Here is a 10,000-nt window from a genome sequence, read left to right as displayed (position 1 = left end):
TGGGCTGGCCAAAACCCATCGACACTGTAGTCTTGGTGACCGGGGCCAACTTAACCTAAAGTGCATACACCGGATTTGTTTTTTGTTTTTGAGCACATTTTAAATCAGAAAACAACTCCAAACATTTTTGGATTTTTCCTTTTAAGAAATGATAAAGAAAGAATGCAACGCTACCGAATCTGGTATTGCAATGTTGGTTTCAAACTTGTTTTAAATTGAGAAATTGGGTTATTGATGCTTTAGCCTCAAAGCTGAAATGCAGTCCCATAGTCCCATAGTCCGGACGGGGTCAAATAACGTCTGACAAAAATATTGAATTAAATCGAACAATGCGGTCGTTTTAAAAACATCTGTACCCACACACACATACACATTCACACACACACAAACAAACACACACGCACATACAAACACAAGCACACACACACACACAAACACACACGCAAACACACACACACACACGCTCACACGGGCACTGTATGCTCGCGCACACACACTCATACACACACACACACAAACACACACACAAACACACACACAAACACACACACACACACACACACACACACACACACACACACACACACACGGCGTCTTCATTCCAAGTGTACCGAATACTTCTAGCCTAATGCTGACTTTAATGTAAAATAAACATAAAAATGCTACGGCTTAACTGGCGTTTTGTCTTTCATCCTGTCTAATCTAGAACCTTATCGAGGTAAGGAAGAGCATTATAAAGCTGGAGCGTACACTTTGATAAGTATTAGAGTGAGATTATCATCTGTTACTATATATCTCCCCCTTATTGTGGTTTTTACTCATAACATTTCTGGAACAGAACCCTCTGTTACGAACCATTTTCTTCGTGAACATTTGCAGTATTTTTTTTTGTAACTTGACGTTATCATATTTCTTTTAAATTGGTTTGTTTGATGCTACATAACTTTGCGAACTATTAACAGCTATTGTGTTTTCAGCGTAGCAATAGGGTCCGATATTTAGACGAGACAAGTATAATGCCGACGAGTCGAAGACGAGTCGCATTATACTTGTTCGAGTCTAAATATCGGACCCTATTGCTACGCTGAAAACACAATAGCGATTATATAGCTGTTATGACCTTGATTTGTTGTTCCAAACTTACAAAATGACAGTTTTTGCGTCGATGCGTTGATCTCAGGTTTTGATAGCAGACAAACTTCTTACGCGCATCATGTTCGCGCAGACATGCACACCGCTACACGCTTTCTGACTTTGGAAGAAAAACTGACTCCAAGTGCATTCGACTTCACAACACAGTTGTTGAAACAGCTTTTTAGGTTGTCAGTGTATGCTGTTGTCGATAGAAACATCGCCGTGGTACAGATGGGTAAACCGGAATCATGCGTCGGCCATTTTTCTCAATATGCTTTTGGATATTGAGTAAAATGGCCGACTTCCGCCGCATTATGCTTTGATGATCGGAAGAGACCATCCAATCACAGCCCCCGAATTCCCCCACGTGTTCATCAGAATAGCTATATATGTATATTATAAAACCTAGCTCTTCAAAACAGTGTATACAAATTTGTTGTTTTAAACATGATGTAACAAGACTGATATTGGTGATTTTACTTCGTACATAAATTCGTGAGAGAAAAAAATGCAAATCAACCCTGTCGTGAAAGTTGGCGGTGTGCATCAATATTTCTTTTTTTTTTAACTGGACGAAACGAAATTGCTTTTTCTTTGTTCGATGCTACAGAATTCTACGAAAAGTTAAATCTGGAAAAAAAACAACGATACAATTAAGTCGTAGTCAATATTCATAGTTCAAAAGAAAGTGATTTTCCTTGTTACTTATCTGTTTCTTATCGCTATGAAAATGTCATTCCTCCGTGCCACACTAAACGATTGCAACTGTGTACTTTACACAGAAGCATGTATGTGTACATGTGTGAACTTGGAATGTTTGCTTTGTTTCAGTTGACAAGAAGGTACAAACTTCAGCAATGGCAATGAACAGGCCCTTGGTACTTTTGGCAGGGTTTTGCTTTGTGCTTCATGTGGTATCTTATGGTGAGTAATTCTTCAAGAGAAAAAGATTATATTTTGATTTGAATAATATTTTATACAGAGGACCAACGTCGCATGTTCAGTGCTTGTTATTCTCTCATCTGCCTGCAGCCAGGAGTTTGGTTTTCGCATAAATCTCTCTTGCTCCTGTTGTCTTTATCTAGACCGATAACGTCCCTTTGTTTCTTGGATCATAAGTGGTTATTCTTTTTGTTGCTGATTCTCCTTTATCTCGATTTTTGTATTTAAACGTTAGAGATTGTGAGCCTTTCAGACCTTGACTGTGGGGGGGGGGGGGTGGGGGTGGTGTTACGCATATTTTATATTTGCGTTTCTTTTGCTTTTACCTTTTGGGCCTTGAGGACCTTTCATCTGCCACGTCTGAATTCAGTAACACGGGTACGAACGTTCTGTTGTTGTTGTTATTGTTGATGTTGTTGTTGCTGTTTTGTTACTTTTCAAGAGAGAACTGCCACTCGATTTGAGTTGTCATTAAGGCACTGTCCGGTTCGAATCTGAGATTTTGAAAACGTACCAGCAAAGTATAATCCTTGTGTTTCCAACATCTGTCTGATTATGGTGGCTGTTGCTGCTTCGTTTATATTACAGGAGCACACGCTCTGCCCCAGGCTGAAACATCAAAGCTAGGTCGATCCGTAGAAGCTGAACTTCAGATAAATCCCTTGAGCGGGTAAGATGTCTGTCTGTCTGCTTGTCTGCTTGTCTGTCTGTCTGTCTGCCTGTCTATCTAGCTGTCTGTCTGCCTGCCTGCCTGTCTGTCTGCCTGCCTGCCTGCTTGCCTGCCTGTCTGCCTGCCTGCCTGACTGTCTGTCTGTCTGTCAGTCTGTCTATCTGTCTGCCTGTCTATCTATCTGTCTGTCTGCTTGCCTGTCTGTCTGCCTGCCTGCGTGCCTGCGTGCCTGCCTGCCTTTCTGCCTGCCTGCCTGCCTGCCTGACTGTCTGTCTGTCTGTTTGTCTGTCGGTATGTTTGTATGTCTGTCTGTCTGTCTGTCTGCCTGCCTGTCTGTCTGACTGTCTGTCTGTCTGTTTGTTTGTTTGTTTGTCTGTCTGTCTGTTTGTCTCTCTGCCTGCCTGTTTGTCTGTCTGTATGTCTGACTGCCTGTCTATATGTCTGTCTGTCTGTCTGTCTGTTTGTTTGTTTGTTTGTCTGTCTGTCTGTCTGTCTGTCTGCCTGCCTGTTTGTCTGTCTGTATGTCTGACTGCCTGTCTATATGTCTGTCTGTCTGTCTGCCTGCCTGCCTGTCTGTCTGTCTGTCTGTTTGTTTGTTTGTTTGTTTGTCTGTCTGCCTGCCTGCCTGTCTGCCTGTCTGTCTGTTTGTTTGTCTGCCTATCTGTCTGTCTGTCTAGCTGTCTGTCTGCCTGTCTGTTTGTCAGTCTGCCTGCGTTTCTCTTTCTTAACTTACGCCACCCCCTCTATCACGCATGCATAAGTACCCCTAAGCACTGTTTTCTTTTTTTTGACATCTGTCAAAAGACAAACGCCGGAAATAACTCTGTCGGGTTGTATGGGCCGTGAACGAGTGAATACTCTTGCTTTTAAAGAGGCAAACTTTCCACACGTGCTCCTTGTTCACGTGTGTCGGACACATTCCTCACTAGTGACTGGTCCATAATGTCACGTGAAAAAATGTGTCTCAATAGAAAGTATTCACTTGTTCACTACCCTTACACAACCGACAGAGTTATTTCCGAACATCGTCTGTTCCAGATCGCATGACAACGAGGGGAGGCTAGGCGAGCGATCGTGTTCTGTACTCAACCAATACTGCAAACGGACCGTCTGCTGCAAGGGACTGACCTGCAGTTACAGCAATATCATCGGGTACACACTATGCAAGGCTTGAACATTGAGAGGACAACCCATGACGTCCACATTCCAAATGATAAAGCTGTTCAGCTCTTTGTCTATGTCTAGGAGAATGTCAATGTCATCTTTCTGTGCATGCAATCTGAGCAAGTTATCATTGATAAGAAGGACCGATGCATTTCAGTTTCATCCCACGCAAATGCCTGAAAAGTTCTACGATCATTTACAAACTGTGCCTTTAAGCCTTGATTAAAATGTTCTCAAAAATGGTCAAACTTGTTAAAACGTGTAAAACTTTAACACAGAGCCCACGAACTCAAAATGGTTAGAGCATCAAACTTAAAGCATCTTAAAAATGACTAAATCGCTATTTCTTGAATTACAAACTGTTTTTAACACTATTTTTTTCATGTCTGAGTCCGGATTAATTTTGCATGAAACAAAATTATTCGCTGATTATGTTTGGATTAAATAAACAAACATAAAAGTGTTTTCTGTGTCTTCGTTCCTTTGTTCGTTTGATTTTAACATTTGATGTGTAAGTGCGTGTTTGCGCGCGTGCGAACTTGCGTGAATAAGTGCGTGCACGCGCGCGCGCGCTTGTGTGTATTTGTGTGTGTGTGTGTGTGTGTGTGTGTGTGTGTGTGTGTGTGTGTGTGTGTGTGTGTGTGTGCAGCGATTAAAAAAATATGGAACAGATCGTGATGAAACTTTACATACACATTGTTCCAGATATTGTGTGTGTTTGTGAGCGTGCGTGCGCGTAAGTGTGTGTGTGTGTGTGTGTGTATTTGTGTGCGCGTGTAAGAGTAGTGTGTGTACAGCGGTTCTATTCCAATAAAGCTGCTGCGCAAAATATATTTTTGGAAAGGCCCCTTATATGGACCACTTTTTGTTCCACTCTGATAACTAGCTAGTTTTTTTTGCGGAGAAGTTTCATTTCGTGTTCGGTACTCCTTCTCTCTATATTTAGTTCTTAGACCGAATTAGAGAGAACAACAATTAAAGCACAGCAGGAAACTAAAGAAACAGAGAGAAAATAAATGAAATGATTAATTTTCACGTAAATAAGACAATTTGGATATTTTCTTGGATGTTTAAGGGTCACTATAGTCATTGGTTATGTTCAGCAAACCGTTATCTTTTCTTGTCTCCAATTAATTTTGTCGAAGATGATCCATATTTGGAGACATACAAATACTTTGAGATTTTGCTAGTATTTTGCTACACACACACACACACACACACACACACACACACACGATCAGAAAAATAAAAACGCGCAACAGCGCTATACTAGCTGGTCACGTTCAGCACGCTTTGCACGTAAACGTGTCAGCGGTTTCGACAAAGCGATACCGTCTTGGTGAAAAAATGCAGTGCGTTCAATTGCATCCTATGAGTACGACAGATTGACTCAATGTAGTATTTTCGCTTTATGCGACTTTTTATTTTTTTTTACAATGTACGAATCATCCTGCAGCCCTGCCCACCCCAACCCCCCTCTCATCATGTGAATGTCTTGGCCCTCCATGTGAAGATTAAACGTCTTTGGAACCTTAATTTGACCGCCATTAGGCGGTTCACACGGTTAACTATGTATATTCCACAGCTGTTCACTAAGCTTCTAACTGACGATGCAGTAAGTTTTTATTTCAAATAATTTGATTTTTTTCCAGTTTTAAAAACAAAACAAATCTGATTTTGGAGATCGGCTCAACTGTACGAGCTTTGACATGGAGCGGTAGCTTTACCTTCTTGATTTAAACCCTCCAGACTGTTGACCTTTTGGATAATCTGAATGTCCCGGTATACAAAAACACCCACTTTCCCCCACAGCTCATCGGCGAACTGAAGACAGCAGTTATACATAAGTTCAGGGAAATCCCTAGACATGATTGCGTTCGTGTCATTGACAATTTTGGAGGGGTAACTTGGAACACAGTTTAGAGAGAAGGTAAAAGTCTGACCATTTTACATACAGACAGGATACTTTGTGGAATGGTAGTGGACAAACTTAAGTTCATACACAACTATGAACATATTCGTTGAACTCAGATGACTGTACAAATGACCCCTTCGTTGTAAAGTCACACTTGCACAATGGGGCGCCACATCCATCACTGATTCATCACATCCTCCTTGTGAAATGCCCTGATCCTGCCTGTAATCACTGTACATTCAACTCACTGATTGTCTAAGGTTGGTTATAGGTACACTAGGTCCTAAAATATAGCCCCAAAGGTAACTATCTGGAGGGTTTAAATAGAGTTAGTTTGGCTACCGCTCAACTTCAAACCTCGTACTGTTGAGTTGATGCCCGGATCGGAAATTATTTTTGAAAGAGCACAAAAGTCAGACCTTGTGCTCTACACATTTTGCTTTTGCATAATATCTACTCCATGTATAATTTTCAAAAGAAGGCAAACAGATAAAATGACTGTGTATTTGTTGTTGGGGTAGTTGTCCCTGAAGGAGATCTTGTGCAATCCCCCCCACCCCCCCCCCCCCCCCCACACACACACACACGCACACGCAGACACAGGCACACTTTTAAACTACATCAGCATAATTATCATGGCAAAGCTTCTCTACAATCATTAACCTACCCTAGAGCTTGCGTATCAAGATAATAATATTCTAGGAATTGGCATACGATTCAGAGTTAAAGATATGGGCGTCACGATTGTCACACTCAGACAGGTTCACATGAGGTTGTGTTCCCTGGTCCTCGCACGTCTATGCTATTTCCAGTGACACGTTGTCCTGCTGGCCACAAGCTCCGCGTGCTTGGGCATGAACGGTCACCAAGAAGACCATTATCTCTCATGTACTGGCTGTGTGAAAGGTATTCAAGTCAATGACAGAAAAACCGTGTACTTCCTCACCGCAGCCCTGGGAAACTTGTTAATCCTGTCCCACTCAATTATCGGGATGTTCCTGTGGTAGCACAACCTCTTGTTTAAAGTACACTATGCACTATATCTTTGTATCAGAGAGTTTCAATGTTCATTTGTAAGGACGTCGTTTCCTGAAACAAATGAAGAGTTGGATTACAGCAACAGGAAGCAGCACGGAGCAAGAAGCTTCTGTTGTGCTGCACCACCACTCTGTAACTCTCTTCCCTTCTCTGTCAGACACTGGACCTATTTCAGCTCTTTTAAACAACAGTTGAAAACTTTCTTTTTCACAGAATATTACACCAACCTGGCCTAATGTCTTCTTCATTCCATTTCTGCACATACTCCTCTCCCATAAAGTTGTTATGATTGTTGAGAGTGTTAGCTGTGTATGTTTGTATTATATATAGTGTGTATTGCATATATAATATGATTATTGTGTGAACAGTACATGTGGTGATTTGTGTCTGTATGATTAATTTGTTTTATGTAGGTTATACTATTAATTGTTCTATCTATATATATATATATATACGACTAGTGTCTGTCTGACTGTCTGTCTGCCTGTCTGTCTGTCTGTTCGCGATGCACGGCCAAAGTTCTCGTTGGATCTTTTTCAAATTTGGACACCGTATTCAGCTACACCCCGGACACAACCTCATCGATGAGATATTTCAACACGTGCTCTCATCGCGCAGCGCTGTGCGCGCTGAACCGATTTTTAAAAAAAAATTTTTTGTCGGGATCCACTACCAGTAACTCTTCCTTATCTTCTTCAGTGTTTTCAGCCGCGATTATCTCCCTTCCTCCGTGAGGCGTCAATCCATATTCCCGTTACTACGTTACTATTTTTAGAAGGTCACTGCACGTTACTATTTTTAGAAGGTCTCCTGTGTTTTGCGCGTTTATCTCCTTTCCTTCGTGCACCGGCGAAGCCGGCTTTTGCCGGGTCCCAGGCGCAGTCTGGTATTCGGCTCTACTTCTTCCCGGCGAAGCCAGTACCCGGCGAAGCGGGTAATCATCTAGTTCTGTATATATATGTTCTTTTGTAAAGGGCCTGGAGCCATAGGTTAGGCACTTAAACATGTCCAGTTATTATTATTATTATTACAACCTGCAGTGTTCTCTGCCCTGGATTGTAGCTTGCCCGTCGTAAATCAGCAGTAGATCTGAGGGTGCTGTGTTCATTTGCAAATCTACCATCAGCTTATCTGTCTTTTGCACTGCAGACACCAAGCTGCCATGTGGCCACTTTTTCCACTGCAGACAGCTGTCCTCAGTCTTATACTTTTCATCAAGACTTGTCACCATGCCGAGTGGATCTAAATTCGGAAGTCGTCATGTGGCTGAGGCATATATGACATAGCGTCGATTTTGTTGTAGCTTATCCTCCTTTCTGAAATAAAAGGCAGCATGCGATTAGTTGTGATGACTACAACCCACACAAATATAAACAGTGTTTTGATACTGAATAGTCGGGTTATACAAGCCACTTTAGCTATGCAGCATGGGAACCCTACAATATGCGAAACATGTCAACTGACTGCCGCAGCCTGGTTCTTAAAACAATTTTGACGGTCAACACAGTCAAAACACTATTCACAGTCCATTTTTGGGAGAAACTGAGGTACTCTCTGATGGTCTTGTTTGAGTGATCAGGATCAACTCAGGAGGAAGAAACCAACAGAGGAAAAAATAAACCATTAACATTAACCGCAGAAAAATACAGAATCAAATGTGCCATTATGTAGAACACAATTCCACGGCAAGCTTTCTTTGGACGACTGTCGTTGTCTCAAAACTCGCATTCTACCTGCTGTCCCAAAGAAGCTAATCTTACGTTGTGCTGCCTTGAAAGAAAATGCCAACAAAGACAAGGAAGCTGTTGCAAGGAAAGTTTACCAAACGTTCCAGACATTAGCGAATCATACACACACTACAATCAAAGAGCGGAGTCTGGAATGAAACGCGATACAGATCTAGATAGATCGATAGATCTAGCATTCAAAAACTGTCTTTCAAATTGAAGGAAGTTGTTGCAAGGTACCAACTTTTACAGGACAGAACCATGACAGACCATGTTTTGAAACTGAGGCAACATCGTAATAATTTTGACTTTGAGAACAGATTCATTCCGTTTCCTTGTATCTGCATGTTCAAGTAAATGGTGGACAGTTTTATACGGGCAGAGTAAACTTGAGACTCTACTGCAAATCTTGAAATTCGCATAAATCGAACCAAGAACAAAGACATCAAAACATTACAGGCACTTTAGTTTTAGTCATTTCAGTAGAGGTGACTGCCTAGCACTGTGTTTGATATCCGTGTCTTCTGAAATAAAAAGAAATTAAACAAAACGGATTATCAGTAGGTGACACGTTGTAAGAGTGGGAGACACTAGATCTGTCTGTACTTACCGGGGACACGACTGCCAGATCGACACTGCGCTTTTGATAGCTCTTCCTCGCGAAGACACAGGAAACACGCTGTGCAGATCAAACTGTAGGAAATCTCCTTTGGTATCTTCTTTATCTATTTTTCTGGAGCTAAGAAACCGAACAATGTGGAAATCGTCTTCCCCGAATCGGCGAATGCAGAGGCGAGAACTGAAAAGTGAATCTATACCACAATCCTTCACGCGACCTGACCTGATCTTGACCCCTGACCTGGTCTACATACCACACACGACACAAACCAGTCACCTGCTTTTAACCCCCCTCCCCCCCCCAAAAAAAAAAAAAAAAAAAAAAAAACCACCCATTACCCATTTTCTTTGGATACACATTTTAACTACACACATGCCGACGAAATGTTGATCATTGCTTCAATACTTTGAAGATGTTTGGATTTTTTTTTTTTTTTTTTTTTTTTTTTTTTTTGACCTCAGTTGCATGCAGGATGCTTCAACCCATATTTTTTGCCCGATTTTTGTAATTTTTTTTTTTTTTTTTTTTTTTCTTTAAGGCGGGGAGCATCCTTCTTCCTTGGTCTCTTTCTGTATAACATAATCAACTTTATATTATACAAAACATAAATTTCTGTCTAATGTTTAACTCTAATTCCAATAAAATACGTAAGTCTAACTTCTTCCCATACTTAAATTTTCCTATGGTCATTTTTGTTATCAAAATACAATAATTTATAAAGTAAATTTGATCGTTTTTTAAATTTTCATTCCAAAAACCAAATAATATATCTGTTTCATTCAAAGTTATAT

General features: G+C 41.1%; 1 protein-coding gene across 4 annotated transcripts; it reads left to right on the top strand.

Moving 5' to 3' along the window:
• Positions 1-779: 779 nt before the first annotated feature.
• LOC138962994 (uncharacterized) lies at positions 780-4,334 on the top strand. Of its 4 annotated transcripts, none has more exons than XR_011454681.1 (4): positions 780-878; positions 1,966-2,058; positions 2,665-2,746; positions 3,785-4,334. XR_011454681.1 is itself a non-coding variant. In XM_070334969.1 (4 exons), exons 1-4 carry the CDS (start codon positions 1,643-1,645, stop codon positions 3,918-3,920), a joined length of 342 nt encoding a protein of 113 aa, XP_070191070.1. In that variant the 5' UTR covers positions 1,358-1,642; the 3' UTR covers positions 3,921-4,334. The 4 variants fall into 4 exon arrangements, 1 of the variants encoding a protein (XP_070191070.1); XR_011454682.1 differs by having other exon boundaries at positions 819-923; XR_011454683.1 differs by having other exon boundaries at positions 830-890.
• Positions 4,335-10,000: the final 5,666 nt, after the last annotated feature.

Source organism: Littorina saxatilis, linkage group LG3 (genome assembly GCF_037325665.1).
Source record: "Littorina saxatilis isolate snail1 linkage group LG3, US_GU_Lsax_2.0, whole genome shotgun sequence".
Classification (NCBI taxonomy): domain Eukaryota; kingdom Metazoa; phylum Mollusca; class Gastropoda; order Littorinimorpha; family Littorinidae; genus Littorina; species Littorina saxatilis.
The sequence above is the reverse complement of the archived record's forward strand: the minus strand, read 5'-3'. Positions and strand labels throughout refer to the sequence as shown.

What these genes read in the sequence shown, in the direction of transcription:
- LOC138962994 (XM_070334969.1), top strand. Translation starts at nt 1,643, where the DNA reads ATGCAAATCAACCCTGTCGTGAAAGTTGGCG. An exon ending in CCCTGTCGTGAAAGTTGGCG is followed by an intron (nt 1,674 to 1,965) that starts GTGTGCATCAAT and finishes GCTTTGTTTCAG; the next exon opens with TTGACAAGAAGGTACAAACT. An exon ending in CAGATAAATCCCTTGAGCGG is followed by an intron (nt 2,747 to 3,784) that starts GTAAGATGTCTG and finishes CGTCTGTTCCAG; the next exon opens with ATCGCATGACAACGAGGGGA.